The sequence below is a fragment of the Bubalus kerabau genome, chromosome 21 (assembly GCF_029407905.1).
Source record: "Bubalus kerabau isolate K-KA32 ecotype Philippines breed swamp buffalo chromosome 21, PCC_UOA_SB_1v2, whole genome shotgun sequence".
In the NCBI taxonomy this organism is placed as follows: Eukaryota; Metazoa; Chordata; class Mammalia; order Artiodactyla; family Bovidae; genus Bubalus; species Bubalus kerabau.
Window position 1 is genome coordinate 3,697,428 of NC_073644.1, and position 19,921 is coordinate 3,717,348.

The 19,921-nt window shown below is 50.1% G+C and overlaps 1 protein-coding gene across 3 annotated transcripts; it reads right to left on the minus strand.

Moving 5' to 3' along the window:
- On the minus strand, window positions 1–18,190 carry RBFA (ribosome binding factor A). 3 transcript variants are annotated; one of them, XM_055559199.1, is made up of 8 exons: window positions 17,904–18,040; window positions 16,201–16,418; window positions 15,880–15,922; window positions 13,557–13,733; window positions 12,967–13,079; window positions 8,172–8,256; window positions 5,646–5,719; window positions 1–4,522 (listed from the first exon to the last, which is right to left on the minus strand). In XM_055559199.1, exons 2-8 carry the CDS (start codon window positions 16,203–16,205, stop codon window positions 4,261–4,263), a joined length of 759 nt encoding a protein of 252 aa, XP_055415174.1. In that variant the 5' UTR covers window positions 16,206–16,418; window positions 17,904–18,040; the 3' UTR covers window positions 1–4,260. The 3 variants fall into 3 exon arrangements, with proteins under 3 accessions (XP_055415174.1, XP_055415173.1, XP_055415172.1); XM_055559198.1 differs by lacking the exon at window positions 16,201–16,418 and having other exon boundaries at window positions 13,665–13,733; window positions 17,904–18,190; XM_055559197.1 differs by lacking the exon at window positions 16,201–16,418 and having other exon boundaries at window positions 17,904–18,185.
- Between the last annotated feature and the right edge of the window lie 1,731 nt (window positions 18,191–19,921).

Consider the following 19,921-nt stretch of genomic DNA (forward strand, 5'->3'; position numbering starts at 1 on the left):
TTTTGTATGTGATATCTAGCTTTCCCGGCATCATTTACTGAGACTACCCTTTTCCCATTGTTTCCTTTGTCCACTAAACGATCTTGGCACCTTTGTCAAAAATCATCTGGCCATTTATGTGATGGTTCATTTCTGGGCTATTGTATTCCATTAGTCTATATGTCTGTCTTAAAGCCAATACACAGTTTTGATTACTGTTGTTTTTGCAGTAAGTTTTCAAACTGGAAAATGAAAGTCATCCAGTTTAATTCCTTTTCCAGGATTGTGCTGGCTGCTCAGAATCCCTTGAGATTCCTTATGAAATGTAGTATGAGCTTGACAATTTCTAGAGAAAAAAAAAATCAAGATTTTGACAGCGACTGCACTGATCTGTAGAGTGCTTTGAGTAATACTGATGTTTTCATAAGTTTTCCAATCAGTTAACTTCTTTCAACATGTTTTGTAGTTTTCATTGTACAGGTCTTTCTCACTTATGCTTAACTCCTAAGTATTTCTTTTTTGGCAGTATTGTAAATATTATTGTAATATCAGGTCTTGGTTGTTTTTTGTTTGTTTGTTTTTTGCCATACCGTATGGCTTGTGGGATCTTAGTTCTCCAACCATGGATTGAACCTAGGCCCCAGCAGCAAAAGTGCAGAGTCCTAACCGCTAGACTGTCAGGGAATACCCTGTAATCACTTTCAGGTCACTCACTGCTCATGTATAGAAATGTGACAGCTTTTTATGTGCTGACTTTTAATCTTGCTACTTTGCAGGGCTCATTTATTAGATCTAACAGCTTTTCTTTTATCTTTAAGATAGTCTATGTATAACACGATATCATCTGCAAACAATTTACTTTTCTCTAACTTGTAGGTCTTTTCTTTTCCCTGCTTAATTGCTCTGGCTGAACTTTCAGGACTATGTTGAATAGAAACGATTTAAACAGGCAGGCATCTTTGTCTTGCTGCTGACCTTAGATGAAAAGCTTTCGGTCTTTCACCACTGGGTATTGTTTGCTATGGATTTTCTCATATAGATTTTATATTAAGGCAGTCTCCTTCCATTCCTATTTTGTTGAGTGTTTTTTCATGAGAGGTGTTGAATTTTTTTTTTTTTTTGCATCATTTGAGATCATGTGGTTTTTCCTGTCACTTTGTTGATGTGACATGTAACACTGATGACTTTCGTGTGTTGGAACTTTTACATGTCAGGGATATATCCCACTTGGTCATGGTGTTTAATCCTCTTGATGTGCTGCTGAATCCTGTTTGTTAGTATTCTGTTGATGATTTTCACATCAATGTTCATAAAGGATACTGGATTTCACTTTTCTTTGTCGTGTGTGTGGCTTTGGTGCTGGAGTTATACTGGCCTTCTAGAATAATTTGGTAAGTGTTCTCTCCTCATTTTGGGGGGAGAATAGTTAGCATACTATTATGAGCTCTGTTACATGGACAGCCCTGCCAGGCTTTGACAGTTATGTCTAGACTTCAGGCTGGATTTCACAATGATTTTCCTCACTTCTCAGTGGTTCTTCCTCCACTTTTGCTTTTCTGGTCACTAAAACACCCACACCCCACTGCTGGTGGCTTTGTGACCAAGATTCACGTGTATCTGATGTAATCTGCTTTGAAGACCCAGTAGTTGAGCATGGGAGCCAGATGGGGCAGTGAATCCTCCCAAGCCTCCTTGGTCCCAGTAACGGGTGACGCAGGCATCCAGCCCACAAGCCAGTTGGCAAGTCGTGGGCCTGAGCAGGGACTGACATTAGGAGCTCAACTTCTGGAAATGGAGACGCCAGCCTACACAACATGAACGCCAACACCACGCCAACCGTGATGACATTTGGTTGCTCTTTATGCAGCTCCCAGCCCACCCAGAACACACGTCACCTACAGGGGCCTTTCTCCACTGCACTTCACTGACTCATATCTGCAGAACCCGCATCAAGTGCTTCTCCAAAGCCAGTGCATGGGCCGTCTGCAGAGTGGAGCCAGAGGGGATTTTATGTTTGGGGCTGAGTGAAGAGACTTTATTGAACATTTCAGAGTTCGTTCCATACATATTCTTCGCAGAGCAGCTTACTTTAATAAGCTGGATCTAATAATGTCACAGTTCATGTTGAGAGGTGCTATGCATAAGTCAGTTTGAAAATGAAGACAATGGAGCAGGGACCTGCATTCTATAAAACTGGGGACTGAGATGCAGAGCTAAATGAAATAGTGTAGGGTGCAAGTTTTTCCTTCAGCTACTGAAAACTCTGAGGCCTTCAAACACTGGTGAGACTACCTGCATGCACTTCAGAGGGTAAAGTGAGACACTGAACAGCTGACTCAGAGCTGCTGCTCACACAGCGTGTTCTGCGAAGCTCCTGGTTAGACAGAGCTGGTTTTCTAGGGAGGGAAGTGGAGCCGCTGCTGGGATGCTACTAGAGGAGAGCCCGTGGGCACCCGGAGCTGCCATCCCCAGGGAATGTGACAGCACCTCCCTTCTGCCCTCTGCACCTGGGGCACAGAATCAGTCCTGACACCATACATGGCTGTTTTAGGAGGGAAAACAGCAAGATTCCTCTCACCAAGACTCAGAGCTTCAGGAAGCAGGGCCCAGAGGCAGGAAGGCTACCAAAAGCCTTGCACTGAGACACTGCACTGAGTGTCAGTTGGGTGGGCTACAAAGGGAAGGGGTGTGTGTGCGCATGTGTGTGCTCTCACACTGAGACACTGTGCTGTGTCTGTCTGAGTGTATATGAGTCTGTATGAGAGTTGGGAGGACTACAAAGGGAAGGTGTAGAGGTGTGTGTGCACACGCACGTTCTCACACTGAGACACTGTGCTGAGTGTGTGTCTGAATGTGTGTGAGTGTGAGATGGGAGGACTACAAAGGGAAGGTGCCCTGAGGTCTAGGGAAGCTTGCTGCCATCCCGCTGGTCGTGGCCAGTTTGGGGCTGTCTCTGCTGCAGGACAGGGCTTCCTCCCAACGGAAGCTACAGCAGAAGACACAGCTTTCCTTCAACATGAAGTCTACAGCAGCCCCATGAACTTTCAGGTAGAACTGAGACGGCATTTCTCCAGCCTCCGAGGGCACGTGTGTGAGCTCTGGTTCCAGCCTGGCAAGATGGGAGCACCAGAAACACCCCGGAGGCACCCACAGTCCTTCAAGGCGGGTGCTCCCACGTGTGCCTCACCGCCCGTCAGCGCAGGTCTCACACTGGCCAGTCCTCCCTCCGGCCATCTCTGGTCTGAACAAGAGGCTGTGTGAGCACCCACCTTCCTAAGGAAACAACCACGCAGGTACCTGCACCCCTCTGGGGCACCACATGCACCAGCCCACAGCCATGTGCTCAGAGCGGGTACCCACGTGGCTGGCCGATGTCCCAGGACCCTTGCTGGCCCTCCAGCGGGGGCCGCATCCCTGCCAGGCACTGCCCCTCATCCCAGGTGCGGACAGGGAACGGAGCATCCAGGCCATGCCACTGCTGCTGGGATACGGGCAACCTTCCCAAGAGATGTTATGAGAAGGGGGATCACACGCCCTGAAAGCAGCGCTACAAACGTCTCTGCTGTATCTCAGCAGGAACCCTTCTCCAATCGTCTGAACTGGGTTGGTAGCATTTCCAGTACTTCAAGGCTGACACCTGGTGAGTCAAGACACCCCAAGTTTAGGACACTTTCTCTGGGTCAGACTCAGATGGTTATTTCCTAACGAGGCTCATCTAACACACACACTCTCTTTGGAAGTCACAGCACAGAATCTCACACTCAGAAGAACTCGTCAGCAACTCAGGGCCAGGACTGACATCTCCATCAAAAGGCACTAATGTGACGCTAACCCAACTGCGGAGAGGACAGCCGTTTATAGTATGAGGCGAACGAAGCAGGCAAAGCAGCGCCTCTGTGAACAGAGGCCACCGGTGAATCCCAGGACTCAAGTGTCCACGAGTCTGCTCGTCCAGGAAGACCAGGGGAGCACGGCAGCCACAGATCTGGGGGCTGTGGAGAAACCAGTGCGTGAGCAAACGTGCACACGTGGATCCCAAATAAGGAGGCCAGACCGCTCGCCATCCACCAAGAGGGTTTTACACCCTTCCCACAGGCCTCCTCTGCAACACCGTATAAGGAGTGCGGACGGCATCTGCACTGCGCATGCGCCCGGAGCCGAGTCACGATCCACTGCCTTCTGGTCCTTTCTCTCCACCTCAGTTCCTGCTCTTCTTCTCGGAGCCCCACTCGTACCCTGGGGCGTGCTCCTCAGAAGGCCCCTCGATTGTCCAGGGGCTTGTCACTCCCCACCGTGCAGATAGTTCTTGGGAGAGAGGTCATCGTCCACGTGGGTCTTGGCCTTCCTCCTCCTCATCTGCTTCGTCAGGTCAGCCACGTGCTCTGGCCACAGGGGGCCCGTGCTCCCATGCCCTTGCGCTCTCCTCCTCTTGTACTCCAGGATCTGCTTGTTGAGTGCCTCATGGTCAATCCCACACAGGTTCAAGCGTGCAGCAGGGCCCAGGGTATCACTTGGCGAAGCCACGTCCAGGGCCTCGGGGTCACTGGGGGAGAAGGGAGTTGTCACACCGGGCACAAATATCACATGGCATACAAACACTCCCTCAGCCCCCGCCACACAGCGCGCTGCCACCTCTCCAGTGGGGCTGTGGAGCCAGCACAAAGCGGGCTTTGGTCCAGCGGCCTCCAGTCTAGCACTTCTTGACCAGCACTCCCAGAGCCTGTATGTGGCTCAGGCCACCATGCTCCCTATGCAGACATCCTGGGCTGACATCAAGTGTATTTTCATTACTTCCCCACTTAAACATGGCTAGTGCACTAGGCTAGTTAAACAGAATCATGGGGAGCTGGTCTTTAGTTACCTGATGAACCAAAAGAGAAGACAAGTCCATTCTGAGGGCAAAACCAGAGCAATCCTCTCAAAACCCCAATCTGGCCACAGCACGCTCCTCACTCTCAGACCTGGAAGGGCTCCACACCCACAGGCACTCCACCTGCCTCGCCCAGGTCTGCTCCTCCCTGAGCTGGAACTGGGGACTCACTGCCACTCGGGGCTTCTGCCCTAGCTCAGGGGTCTAAGTGTTGCCCCCCCCCACCCCGTGGCAGGCTGGCTTCTGTCGGCCCTGGCCCCCAAGGCCCTGACAGTGCCCAAGCGATACTCACATAGATGATCTAAGGACACAGGCTAGACACCCGGTGGAGCTGTTCCCTCACCTGGAATCCTCACATCACCTTCTCAGAGGCCTACCCTGATGTTCACTGCTTCCTAGCAAAATGCAGGCTCCAAAGACACTGCCATTTGTTCACAGCATTCCCTAAGCATTAGAACAGGCCTGCTGGGAGCAGGCACTCGACAGAAATGCATGAGGGAACAGAGAGGATGAGCTGCGACCACTAGCACTCAGCGCCCAGGCCCCAGCACTTCCAGTGGGCCCAGAGGCCCTCCTGACAGCCTCCCCAAGGTGCTGGGTAATGGGCCATGCTGCCACTGTGGCCTGCCATGGGCCAACCCTGGGTTGGGCCTCAGGTCAAGACCCTAGGGCATAAACCAGGGCCCACCCCTCTACACTGGGCTGGGGGCAGGCAGCACTGTGCAGCGGTTGTGGAAACCAGCACGTGCATAGCTGCATGTGCCCCCATCAGAAACACACATCCACATGTTACCACCTGAAGTCACTTTGCACAAAGTCTTCTTTTTCACCCTGGGGTCCAAAATCAGCAATTGCCAGCAGCCGATCAACCTGAAACGAAACAGACAGTGGGTTACCGGAGAGCTGTGCTTCTCCACTGCCTGCCGAGCGGGGCGCCTACAGACTGCAAATGTCAGGCTGCCCAGAGCCACGGCCACCTCAGGGCCCGGCTGCGTGACAGGGCTCCCTCCCTGATGTTGCGCATGCCCGCGATCTTAGTTACACTTGTTCTGATAATGAACCGAGTCTTCTCAAAAGACTGTACTTAAAGCGTGTAAATGTTAGTCAAATTTACAAAGGAATCAGTTAAATATTAGTTGAATTCCTGACACTTACTGGTTTCTAATGAGGTTCTGTAAAATGCTTCAATTTTGCCACAGAATTTTCTTGAGGGAACGAAGCCCCCAGAGTGGCTATGTGGGAGTCACAAAGCCCGGCATTAGACTCCAGCTCTGTGGGGTGTGAGGGGCCAAGGCTGGAGATGTACTCTGCTGCTCAGCAGGGCCCAGCGAGGCCCCCCACCTTCACCTGCCTGCTCTGATGCCGCCAGGTGCTCCCACCTGGGCTGGGCACTGAGGCCTGATCTCCCACTTCAGTGCGAGCCCAGCCAGCCGGACCCACAACTGGGTCCCGACATCCACATGAAGTCATCACCAACAAGTGACGCTATTAAAACCACAAGGTGAGAAGAGGCAGAACCGGACACGAGTCAGTCCACAGAAAACCCAGGAACAAGATGATACTACATCAAGAACAAATGGGCCTCCTCGAGTTAAAACTGGGAGTTAACTCACATTCATGATGGCCAATGTGCTGAGCACCTGAGTGTGCACACTGGTACTACCACCAGCAATGAGCACCCCTGAGTGTGAGCACTGGCAGGACCATCATTAGCTTTGAAGTAATCAGCAAAGTGGGGCTTCCCTGGTGGCTCAGTGGTAAAGAATCACCTGCAATGCAGGACACACCGGGTCGATCCCTGAGTCGGGAAGATCCCCTGGAGGAGAGCATGGCAACCCACTCCAGTGTTCTTGCCTGGAGAATCCCATGGACAGCACCCCTGAGAGTTAGCACTAGTAGGACCACTGGTGCTGAGCACCCCTGAGTGTGAGCACTGGCAGAACCACCAGTGCTGGGCACCCGAGTGTGAGCACTGGCAGAACCACCGGTGCTGGGCACCCCTGAATGTGAGCACTGGCAGAACCACCGGTGCTGGGCACCCCTGAGTGTGAGCACTGGCAGACCACCAGTGCTGGGCACCCCTGAGTGTGAGCACTGGCAGTACCAGTAGTTTTGCTGAACTACCTAGGTTTCAGTTTGGACACAGCTGATTACTCAGCCTCTTTCAAACATCCAGACCTGTGACCTGAAGACTGCATTCTATCCTGAGAACGCAAAGTAAGCTGTTCAAACTGGAGCAGTAGCAACTACTTGCGACTTTTGTTGCAACCAATATTAGACAGAAATAAACTGACTGACAGAAGACTCCAAGTTTCATCCAGAACTAATTTCAAATTTCTGTGCCTATCCAAGCTGCTTACCAATGCATGATTTTAAATTTTAAAAATGTACAGAGTCTGAAAAACTCTGCTCTGACTTAGCCAAGGGAAGCAGTGACCATGCCCTTGACGATCACCTACCCAAATCAGAAACCCACTCTGGTCCAGCCTTTACTCCTACCTACAGTGAGACAGAGTACAGGATGACGCGGCCAGCCATGGCCTGACCTTCCCTTGGCGGGTCCACATGCAGGACCCACCATCACCATATGGCTTGTGTCCGACCCTTCAGCACTTCCCTTGGGTGTGTGTGGTAGGACAGACAGGCCTGAAGTGGACAAAGGCCCCCCCTAGAGACACACAAGCATACAGGTGGGAGCATATACCCTCCCCTCCAGTGACTTTTCTGAAAAGGAACCCACACAGCCAGGGACCACCTTGCAGCCATGAAATCTTCCTCCACAGAGAGTGGGACGAGTAACAGTTCAGTGAGAACAGGGAGTCCACCCTCCGGGACAGGCTGGGCTCCTCCCACAGCCCTGCACGGGGACTCCTGCTGGGGTCTGCACACCACAGCCCAAACCCCACCTGGGCTGACAAGCGGCTCTGCATCTTCACTCCTGCTCCCCTTCTAGCGAGGAAACCACACACCCACGAGGCTATTATCCAAACGATGCTTCCAGTATAGGTTGTATGATGAACAATGAGAGACAACAATGTACAACTGGATCTCTTTCCTGTGGACCTATGCACTACCTAGTCTCACAGTGAACACGCCGCCGAATCCTCCTGCAGTGCTGCTGGCTTCTTCAGTGAACCTGTGAAGGTGTAAGACACCTTAATAACCAAGGAACCACCACCAGGTGAAAAATGCATGTATGGTAACAGGTTTTTAACCCCTAAAACCTGTACTTAAAACAAGGAAAACAACTATGAAACAATGCGTAAAGCCTTACGCATACAGAAGTTGACACAGTAAAGAGGCAATTATGCAAAAGCCTTACCTCCATCACAGCTGCATATTTTTTGTCCTGAACAAACACTATGGGCGGCACGTTCCTCAGGGTCTGCTGCGACATCAGAAGATGCCTGGAGAGAAAATAAGGTTTGAGCAGTTGAGGTGACATCTGGTGGAGGGGTGCCAGAAACACAAATGTCATCTCACAAAGAGGTGAGACGTGAGTTTGGTTCATCACAGTATTCAAAGATGAAAAGTCTTCCTTAGCCAACTGCCACATTTCAACAGCGCTATAAAATGCATCATCACTACTGTTTTTAATTCTCTAAATGCAACTTTTGAGATCAAGTCTGACGTGAACTTGGGATGGCCTGCCAGGCATCACCGCCAGCGTCCTGTCCCTCCATTCACAGGCACCAGCAGCAGCGCCACAGAAGGGTGGCCGCCAGCCCACCACCACCAGATGCCAGACACAGAAAACACTGCTGGGACACGCAGGCACAGCTGCTCAGCGACAGAGCTGGTACAGTCACGCGGAGACCTTCACACTAAAGCCTGGTGATCCAAAGAGGTGGGAAACGTTCGGTTCAACTGACTTTTCTGATTGCTGCTGCTGCTTAGTTGCTTCAGTCGTGTCCGACTCTGTGTGACCCCATGGACTGTAGCCCACCAGGCTCCTCTGTCCATGGGATTCTCCAAGCAAGAGTGGGTTGCCATGCCCTCCTCCAGGGGATCTTCCCAACTCAGGGATCGAACCTGTGTCTCCTGCATTGCAGGTGATTCTTTACCACTGAGCCACCAAGGAAGCCCCACGTTTCTGATTCAATTCAGTTCAGTCGCTCAGTCATGTCCGACTCTGCGACCCCATGAATCGCAGCACGCCAGGCCTCCCTGTCCATCACCAACTCCCGGAGTTCACTCAGACTCACGTCCATCGAGTCAGTGATGCCATCCAGCCATCTCATCCTCTGTCATCCCCTTCTCCTCCTTCCCCCAATCCCTCCCAGCATCAGAGTCTTTTCCAATGAGTCAACTCTTCGCATGAGGTGGCCAAAGTACTGGAGTTTCAGCTTTAGCATCATTCCTTCCAAAGAAATCCCAGGGCTGATCTCCTTCAGAATGGACTGGTTGGATCTCCTCACAGTCCAAGGGACTCTCAAGAGTCTTCTCCAACACCATAGTTCAAAACCATCAATTCTTCAGTGCTCAGCCTTCTTCACAGTCCAACTCTTCACATCCATACATGACCACAGGAAAAACCATAGCCTTGACTAGACGGAACTTTTTTGGCAAAGTAATATCTCTGCTTTTGAATATGCTATCTAGGTTGGACATAACTTTCCTTCCAAGGAGTAAGCATCTTTTAATTTAATGGCTGCAGTCACCATCTGCAGTAATTTTGGAGCCCCAAAAAATAAAGTCTGACACTGTTTCCACTGTTTCCCCATCTATTTCCCATGAAGTGGTGGGACCAGATGCCATGATCTTCGTTTTCTGAATGTTGAGCTTTAAGCCAACTTTTTCACTCTCCACTTTCACTTTCATCAAGAGGCTTTTGAGTTCCTCTTCACTTTCTGCCATAAGGGTGGTGTCATCTGCATATCTGAGGTGATTGATATTTCTCCCGGCAATCTTGATTCCAGCTTGTGTTTCTTCCAGTCCAGCATTTCACATGATGTACTCTGCATAGAAGTTAAATAAGCAGGGTGACGATATATAGCCTTGACGTACTCCTTTTCCTATTTGGAACCAGTCTGTTGTTCCATGTCCAGTTCTAACGCTTGCTTCCTGACCTGCATACAGATTTCTCAAGAAGCAGGTCAGGTGGTCTGGTAATCCCATCTCTTTCAGAATTTCCCACAGTTTATTGTGATCCACACAGTCAAAGGCTTTGGCATAGTCAATAAAGCAGAAATAGATGTTTTTCTGGAACTCTCTTGCTTTTTCCATGATCCAGCGGATGTTGGCAATTTGATCTCTGGTTCTTCTGCCTTTTCTAAAACCAGCTTGAACATCAGGAAGTTCACGGTTCACATATTGCTGAAGCCTGGCTTGGAGAATTTTGAGCATCATTTTACTAGCATGTGAGATGAGTGCAATTGTGTGGTAGTTTGAGCATTCTTTGGCATTGCCTTTCTTTGGGATAGGAATGAAAAATGACGTTTTCCAGTCCTGTGGCCACTGCTGAGTTTTCCAAATTTGCTGGCATATTGAGTGCAGCACTTCCACAGCATCATCTTTTAGGATTTGAAATAGCTCAACTGGAATTCCATCACCTCCACTAGCTTTGCTCGTAGTGATGCTTTCTAAGGTCCACTTGACTTCATATTCCAGGATGTCTGGCTCTAGGTCAGTGATCACACCATCATGATTATCTGGGTCGTGAAGATCTTTTTTGTACAGTTCTTCTGTGTATTCTTGTCACCTCTTCTTAATATCTTCTGCTTCTGTTAGGTCCATACCATTTATGTCCTTTATCGAGCCCATCTTTGCATGAAATGTTCCCTTGGTATCTCTCATTTTCTTGAAGAGATCTCGTCTTTCCCATTCTGTTGTTTTCCTCTATTTCTTTGCATTGATCACTGAGGAAGGCTTTCTTATCTCTTCTTGCTATTCTTTGGAACTCTGCATTCAGATGCTTATATCTTTCCTTTTCTCCTTTGCTTTTCACTTCTCTTCTTTTCACAGCTATTTGTAAGGCCTCCCCAGACAGCCATTTTGCTTTTTTGCATTTCTTTTCCCTGGGGATGGTCTTGATCCCTGTCTCTTATACAATGTCACGAACCTCGTTCCATAGTTCATCAGGCACTCTGTCTATCAGATCTAGGCCCTTAAATCTATTTCTCACTTCCACTGTATAATCATAAGGGATTTGATTTAGGTCATACCTGAATGGTCTAGTGGTTTACCTAAAAGCTACTCAGAAAATGATGCTGTTATCTCAACACTTGTTGGAAATCTCTCGTTTTCTTCTTTCTGTGAAATGTAAAAACTGAGAGTGTCTGACCACTCTTTGATGATGCCCCGCTTCAGAGACCACGGCACTGTGAGGGATGCAGAGTGGCTGAAGCGAGCACGCAGGAGAATACCAGACCCGCAGGACCCTGCTCTCAGCATCTACCCCCTCGTCTTCTAAAAAGGAAGCATGGGGCTTCCCTGGGGTCCAGGGGTCAAGAACCCGGGGACGCAGGTTCAATCCCTGGTCCAGGAAGAACCCACAACCCATGGGGCAACTGAGCCCATGAGCCCCAACTATGGAGCCTCTGCTCCGGAGCCCATGCTCTGCGACGAGAGAGTCGCCCCCGCTCCCCATGACTGGAGAAAGCCCGTGTGCAGCATCGAAGACCCAGAGCAGCCAAAAATAAATAAAAACTTTAAGAAGCAAAATGAAAGCCTGCCGTACAGTGGAGGCAGGAGGCCCAGGGAGAAAGGAGAGAAGAAGGAAGGAGAAAGCCCAGTTCTGAGGTTTTCCATGTTTTAAAGACTGAGGAGAAAACTGAGTAACTTTTTTCCTACCACCCAGCTCAGTGGTTCTCACAATTTTTGGTCTCAGAACCCCCTTTATACTCTTAACAATTACTGAGGACACCAAACAATACTTAACACATTAGAAAGTGAAACTTAAAAATGTAAAAATATGTATTCATTAATTCATTTAAAGTAACAGCTGTATTTTAAATGAGATTAAGAAGAGTGATACTGTTTGCATGGTTTCAAATTTCTTTAAAACCCAGCATAATGGAAGTCAGCTAGATTCTCACCTCTGTATCTGCATTCAATCTGTCCTAGTATTTTGCTTAAAAAAGAAGAGGGAAATGTAAGCTCATGGATCAGAAACTGAAAAAGGAAGAGTATGTGAACAGCCCTTCAGAAAGGTGTCGAGGTTCTCTGATGCTACACAGAATCTCAACAAAAGTAGTTTATTTAAGGTGGCAATGTGGAATCTGAAACCAGATGGATGGACAGGTCACTCTCTGTACATTAAAATCCTGTGATCCTCTTGCCCTCTGAATTGACCTTTCCCCATTGGTGATTCTGTAACATCATACATTGGTATTTTTCTGAAAATACTGATTTACCAAGTTACACAGATTTTCAGAATGATGAAGCACTTTAGAATATATCGTCTCCAATCTCATCAAAAGGGTCTTATGAACTGCAAGCTGTCAAACTCACGGTAGTGGGTACAGGCTTTCTAAAATTCTCATTTTCACTGAAAGCTTGCATTTTATCACTGGTCAAACACGGTCAGTTGTTTTCTTGAAGTGACAGGTTTACTTTACTCACTTTGGAGAAAATGTCTATCAAATACCTACATCTTAATAACCATAGTTGGTTCACTTGTTCTTCCAAGTGAAAAATGTGTATTCTGGGTCACAATCAGCAACCACAATATTTTTCCAAGACAACCACTAGGGCTCCATCCACACTTTCCACCACAGACACTAAAAAAGATGTGCCCAAGGGTAGATTTAATAAAGAGAGTAACTTCTGCTTATTCACCAAGGGTATTCTTAATGAAGCTGGCAGTTGATTACCGTGAGTACACGCTGACGCCACAGTGACGGCCAGGACATCCTCAGTGCACACGTCCACACAGCGAGAAAGGAAAACCACAGCTCACCATGAAAACAGCTCTAACCTCATGAACGTCCCCTCACAAAGGACCTCGGGGGTCCCTGGGGAACCAGGACCCACTTAGAGAACCACTGACCTGGCCTGTGGCTTATATGAAGATGTGAATTCTGCTCTGAAATTCAAGAAAACATTTCCAAAATTTTCCTTAAAAGCAAAAGTAGTGACCACACCGGCCAGCAGGCAGGGTCAGGCAGACGGCTCACCTCATGTGCGCAGCGCTCCTCCGCAGGACGGCCTCTGTGTGTGCGTTCTGAGCCTCAGAGAGGGTCGCCCTCCAGAAGACACGGCAGGCAGAGAAATCTGAAGTCAGAGAGACCTGAGCCCCCCACCCCCGCCCCAAATCACTGTCAGTTCACCTGGGCTTTCATGGACAGGGGGTGTCAGAAGACAGGCACTAACCCAAGGGCAGTCCTGGCTTCGCCCCCAGCACCGGTGCCCAGCGCCAGGGCCCCAGGCCCCCGCCGCCCCCCGCGCCCTGACCTGACTCCAGCCCCTGCCCCACCCCAGAAGTGCCTCAGTGCCCTCTGCCCTCCCTGGGTGAACCCACTCCACCTTGAGGGTGAAGACGACAGGAGCCAGCTCCCCGTCCTTACCCCGAGGGAAAGCACACGGGCCACCACTCATCTGACCCAGGTCTTCCTCTGATGGCCCGCGTCACCCCGGGCAGAGTGCCAGGCGCTGTCTGCGCCTGTCCCCCACGCCTTCCTCCCGACACCTCAAGGCGCACACCGAGCCTCCCTCCTGCCTCTCCCAAGCGCGAGGCACCTGACGGGGTGCAAGGTCCCATGGCTACCTTGCAGAGCTCCACGTTCAGGTCGCACAACTCCTGGCTCACTTCAGGGGTGCACAGCAAGTCTGTGAGCGCTTTGTAGAGGAGACCGTTCAGGGCCCTCAGGCGTACCTGGTCTTCCTTCCGGGTTCTCCGAGAAGTGCTCTTTGTCAGGAAATCCAACTGGGATGACTTGTGGGTCTCCATCAAGAAGAAAGGCCAACATTACACAAAGGCCAACATGACACCTATATGCGAACCTTACTGACAACAAGGGTCACCCTCAGCCACCTTAGCTTTCATGAGGATATACTTCATTTTACAGACCTGGACCCATCTAGATTTTACCTAGCATCCCTTCAAAATTAAAAGTATGGCCAAGTACATATATTTTTCCGAAAAAATTCTTAGTGAAATGTAATCCACATACCATAAAATTCTCCTTCTTAAAAAGTACAATTCAGTGGTTTCCAGTATCAGTTTAGTGCTCAGTTGTGTCCGACTCTGCAACCACCATGGACTGCAGCACGCCAAGCTTCCCTGTCCACTACCAACTCCTCAAGCTTACTCAAACATCGAGTCAGTGATGCCATCCAACCACCTCATCCTCTCGTCCCCTTCTCCTCCTGCCTTCAGTCTTTCCCAGCATCAGGGTCTTTTCCAATGAGTCAGTTCTTCACATTATGTGGCTAAAGTACTGGAGCGTCAGTTTCAGTCCTTTCAATTAATACTCAGGACTGATTTCCTTTAGGATGGACTGGTTTAATCTCCTTGCAGTCCAAGGGACTCAAGAGTCTTCTCCAACACCACAGTTCAAAACCATCGATTCTTCGCCCCTCAGCTTTCTTTATAGTCCAAATCTCACATCCATACACGACTACGGGAAAAACCATAGCTTTGACTAGACCAACCTTTGTTGGCAAAATAATGTCTATGCTTTTTAATATGCTATCTAGGCTTGTCATAGCTTTTCTCCCAAGGCGTAAGTGTCTTTTAATTTCATGGCTGCAGTCACCATCTGCAGTGATTTTGGAGCCCAAGAAATTAAAGTCTGCCACTGTTTCCTTTGTTTCCCCATCTATTTGCCATGAAGTGATGGAACCAGCTGCTGTGATCTTTTTTTGAATGTTGAGCTTTAAGCCAGCTTTTTCACTCTCCTCTTTCACTTTCATCAAGAGGCTCTTTAGTTCCTCTTTGCTTTCTGCCATAAGGGTGGTGTCATCTGCATATCTGAGGTTATTGATATTTCTCCTAGCAATCTTGATTCCAGCTTGTGCTTCATCCAGCCTGGCATTTCACATGATGTACTCTGCATATAAGGTAAACAAGCAAGGTGACAATATACAGCCTTGATGTACTCTTTTTCCAATTTGGAACGAGTTTGTTATTCCATGTCTGGTTCTAACTGCTGCTTCTTGATGTGCATGCAGATTTCTCAGGAGGTAGGTAAGGTGGTCCCATCTCTTTAAGAATTTTTCAGTTTGTTGTGATCCACACAGCCTAAGGCTTTAGTGTACTCAGTGAACGTCAACGTGAAGTCGCTCAGTCATGTCCGACTCTTTGCGACCCCATGGACTGTAGCCTACCAGGCTCCTCTGTCCATGGGATTTTCCAGGCAATAGTACTGGAGTGGATTGCCATTTCCTTCTCCAAGGGATCTTCCCAACCCAGGGATCAAACCCGGGTCTCCCGCATCGTAGACAGACGCTTTACCATCTGAGCCACCAGGGGTTTTTAGTATACACAGTGTATTTTTTTCTAAAAGGAACCATTCATTACATACACTTCCATGATACACATACAATGTATTCCAGAGATACTGCAGGTTCCTTCCAGACTATTACAATAAAGCAGATATCACAATACAGTGAGTCACACAAATTTTCTGGATTCCTGATGCGTATAAGTTATGTCTGCACTACAGTGTAGTCTATTAAGTGTGAAGTAACAGTATATCTAAAGACAACATACATGCCTTAACCGAAAACACTTTATTGCTAAAACACGCTGACACTGACTTGCCAAAGCAGGGCTACTACAGACCTCAATCCGTAAAAATCACAGTATGTGGGAAACACAACACAAGGAGTGCCTGCACACCTATAGACATCTGTGTTACACACACACAACCTGAACGGACATCACCATGTTAGAATCTGATAACAGATACGACATTCTGGAAAACTGTGGTGTAATTTTTTTAAAGGTCAAATCCCCACGTTAGCAGTGTATGCAGGCTCACCCTTCCAGTACTGATGCGGACAGACCACAGGCTGGAGTGCTGCCCAGGGCAGGGCCTCCTGCCCTCCGAGATCCCAAAGTGCTTGTCACTGCTCCTCCTACTTACCAAGTGAGAGCCCAAGGAAGGACCTTCATACCAGAACTTCTTCCTGTGGGAGAAAGTGAGAACTCTGCTGGATACAATGGCAAATTGGGTAAGAAACAGTTACAAATGCTAACCGCAGGTTATATCATAGCTGTTTCTAAAGGGCTAAGCCTGAACATACAGATTTAAGTTCCTGAGGTTCTAAAAGATTTAATTATCCACCTGACAGCAGCTGGGTTTTCGGGCAGAGACAGGAGGCAGTTTTAATTCAGCTCAAGGTTTTACCTAAAGTCTGCTTCTAGTCCCAAAGATGGAGAAAGGGGATCTTAAAAACATACCTACCACATGCATGACAGCACTGTCCTACTCCACAAAGCTGCTGCCTGGGATCTGGATAACAACTGACACGGTCACACATCAACAGCTAGGTCAGCAGAAGGCAGATGGGAGAGCCAGGCTCCCGACTGCTGCAGACAATCAAGGGAGGGGGGTGAGGACCACCCGGGCACCAGCAGATAAGAGATGGAGGTCAGCAGGAACTCAAGTTCCACTTTTTACAGCTACAGGTGGTGACATGGAGAAACATTTACAGATAAGCATATACCCTTGGCTTAACCTGAACATGTATTGTTTTCACTTTGTCAGCTGAAAGGGTATAAAAGACAAATACCCCAGTAGCAATGACATACTCAGCTCCAGATCATGGTTCTGATGCCAGTGTCCAGTGAAGGAACCAGACAGAGCTCCTTGGAGAAGTGGCTGGTTCTAGCACTGAGGCATTCTGTAGCGCCATAAAGTAAAGAAGACCTAACAAATTTCTTTAAACATAAAAACTACTTCAAGGGTTTCCCTGGTGGTCTACTGGTTAAGAATCCGCCTGCCAACACAAGGGACACGGGTTTGATCCCTGATCCTGGAAGATCCCACATGCCACAAAGCAACTAAGCTACTGAGCCCACATGTCCTAGAGCCTGCAATGAGAAGCTGCTCACCACAGCTAAAGAGTAGCCCCCTCTCCCCACAACTAGAGAAAGCCTGAGGGCAGCAACAAAGACCCAGTACAACCAATAAATAAATAAATAAAATAAAACAAATAAAAACTACTTCAAAACCCCCAACAATGAGGCATGTCAAAGGAACATAGGAGCCACCTGAAGAGCTACCAATGGTCCAAAGCTGGAACAACTGGAGCAAAATTAAGTAGTAATGGGTTCTAACCTATGGGTGCATACTGATAGGAATTAACAAATGGAGAAAAAGAGACACATGTTCCATCAAAAGTCTCAATAATTCATGAACCTAACTCACACTACTCCTTAGGTGTGAGCGGCATACAGTGACTTACCATACCTGCTGCTGCTACTGCTGCTAAGTCGCTTCAGTCATGTCCGACCCTGTGCGACCCCAGAGACGACAGCCCACCAGGCTCCCCCGTCTCTGGGACTCTCCAGGCAAGAATACTGGAGTGCGCTGCCATTTCCTTCTCCAGTGCATGAAAGTGGAAAGTGACAGTGAAGTCGCTCAGTCGTGTCCGACTTAGCGATCCCATGGACTGCAGCCTACCAGGCCCTCCATCCATGGGATTTTCCAGGCAAGAGTACTGGAGTGGGGTGCCATTGCCTTCTCCGACTTACCATACCTAATATCATGTAAATGCTACCAAAACAGTTGCCAGCAAGGCAAGCTCAGGTTGTGTTTTTTAAAACTTCGTGGAATTTCTTCTGAATTTTCAATCCAAGGTTGGTTGAATCCGAGGATTTGGAACCTCGGACCCACGGTGGAATGTAAACATCACTTTGCTTTAAAAGTTCACTTTGCTTATAGCAGACTTAAAATCATCACAACTGTATGAAAGTACAGAAAAAAGGCAGGGAGGAAAAACCGCAAACGGCAGCCGTGACGGGTGGGCTTTCACACGCGGAGTCTGCGCTCAGACTTGGCTGCGCGCTCGGGAGCCAGCTAGCGCCCAGGCGGAGCCCTCACCCTTGAGGACCCCAACGCCGGGCCACCGCCCCAACGCCCTCCACCCCATTCGGGAACATTACTTGGTTTTCGAAGCAAATTTCTTGAGCATGTTCTTGCCACAGGACACAGGAGAGCTGTGCAGACCTCGGGCACCGCTCAGGAGCCCCAAGTGGAGCCCCGGCCGCCCCCTGAGAGCGGCCCACATGTTTGCTCAGCGACTGCGGACAAATGGCGACGTAAGGCAGGGCGACGGTGACGAGGAGACGTGGGGAGGGGCAAAGACAGACAGGGCGACCTTTGCGGGGAGACGTGGGCAGGAAGACAAACGCGGCGGAGCTGTGACCAAGGCGTGGGCGGGGCAACGTTGCCAAGGAGTCGTAGAGCGGAGGGAAGCGGGGCGGGGCGACGTGTGGGGCAGGGCTACGCTTGCGCGGCATAGGCAGGGTGACGTTACTAGGGAGACGTAAACCGAAGCGACGCTGAGCGGTGCGGTGTGCGGGGTAGGATACTTTGACAGGGGCGTGGGTGTGGGCGGGGTAACGTTGCCAAGGAGACGGGGAGAGGAGCGCTCGGGGCGGAGAGAAATGTAGGCGGGGCTATATTGACGAGGAGTCGGCGGGGCGTCGTTGCCAAGGAGGCGTGGGGCGGAGCGACACGAGACGGGGCGACGTGGGGACGGAACTACGTTAACGGCGCGTGGGCGGAACGTCGTTGCCAAGGAGACGCGGAGCCGAGAGACGCGGTGCAACGTGTGGGGCGGTGCTACGCTGACGTGATTTGGCATGGGCGGGGCGACGTTCCCAAGGAGACAGTCAGGCGAGCGACGCGGGGCAGGGCGACATGTGGGATGGGATACGTTGACAGACGTGTGTATGGGCGGGGCAACATTACCAAGGAGACACTCAGGCGAGAGACGCTGGACGCAGTGACGTTAACTGTGACGTGTCGTGGAGCGAAATTGACGGGGAGACGTGGGGCGGGGCGAAGCGAGACGGGGCGATGTATAGGGCGGGGCTATGTAGATAGCATATTCAAAAGCAGAGACATTGCTTTGCTAACAAAGGTCGGTCTAGTCAAGGCTATGGTTTTTCCAGTAGTCATGTATGGATGTGAGAGTTGGACTGTGAAGAAAGCTGAGCGCCGAAGAATTGATGCTTTTGAACTGTGGTGTTGGAGAAGACTCTTGAGAGTCCCTTGGACTGCAAGGAGATCCAACATGTCCATTCTGAAGGAGATCAGCCCTGGGATTTCTTTGGAAGGAATGATGCTGAAGCTGAAACTCCAGTACTTTGGCCACCTCATGCGAAGAGTTGACTCATTGGAAAAGACTCTGATGCTGGGAGGGATTGGGGGCAGGAGGAGAAGGGATGAGATGGTTGGATGGCATCACTGACTCGATGGACATGAGTTTGAGTGAACTCGGGGAGTTGGTGATGGACAAGGAGGCCTGGGGTGCTGCAATTCATGGGGTCGCGAAGAGTCGGACACGACTGAGCGACTGAACTGAACTGCTGTAGACTAGGGCGTGGCTGGCCGACGTTGCCCAGGAGACGTGGAGCGTTGCCACTCAGGGCGGAGCGATGTAAGGCCTTGAGGCGACGTGGGGCTGGCAGACCCGTTAGGGGAACCGGTGAAGCGGCTCTGGGCCAAGTGCTGGGCATGCTGGGAGTCGCCGGGAGACTGTGGGCAGGGCGAAAGGGCGCGGCGGTGTCTCGGGACGAGTAGACCGGCCCTTAGGCGGCCGAGCGGAAGCGTGTGCGGGGAGGGGCGGGACTGCGAGTGAGCAGGGGTGTGTGGACACTTGTTAGCGGAGTGGGTCGGGCCGGGACTGATAGGGGACCGTGCACCATAGGCTGGGCGGGGCGCCCGTGGGTGGGGCCAGATATCAGGGTGCGGAGCGGCGGGCCACGACGCAACCTGAGGAGCGGGGCGGGACTTCAGGATGTGCTGGTTGCGAGCGAGCTACGAAGCCGCCGCTCTTCCAACGAGTGCCGCGTTGGCTGGGCTTTGCTGCTGGGGAAGCGCGCAAAACACCCGGAGGAGGAGACTGCAGAGCAAGGAATACTTTATGCACGCGCACGGAGCTAACAGAGATGGG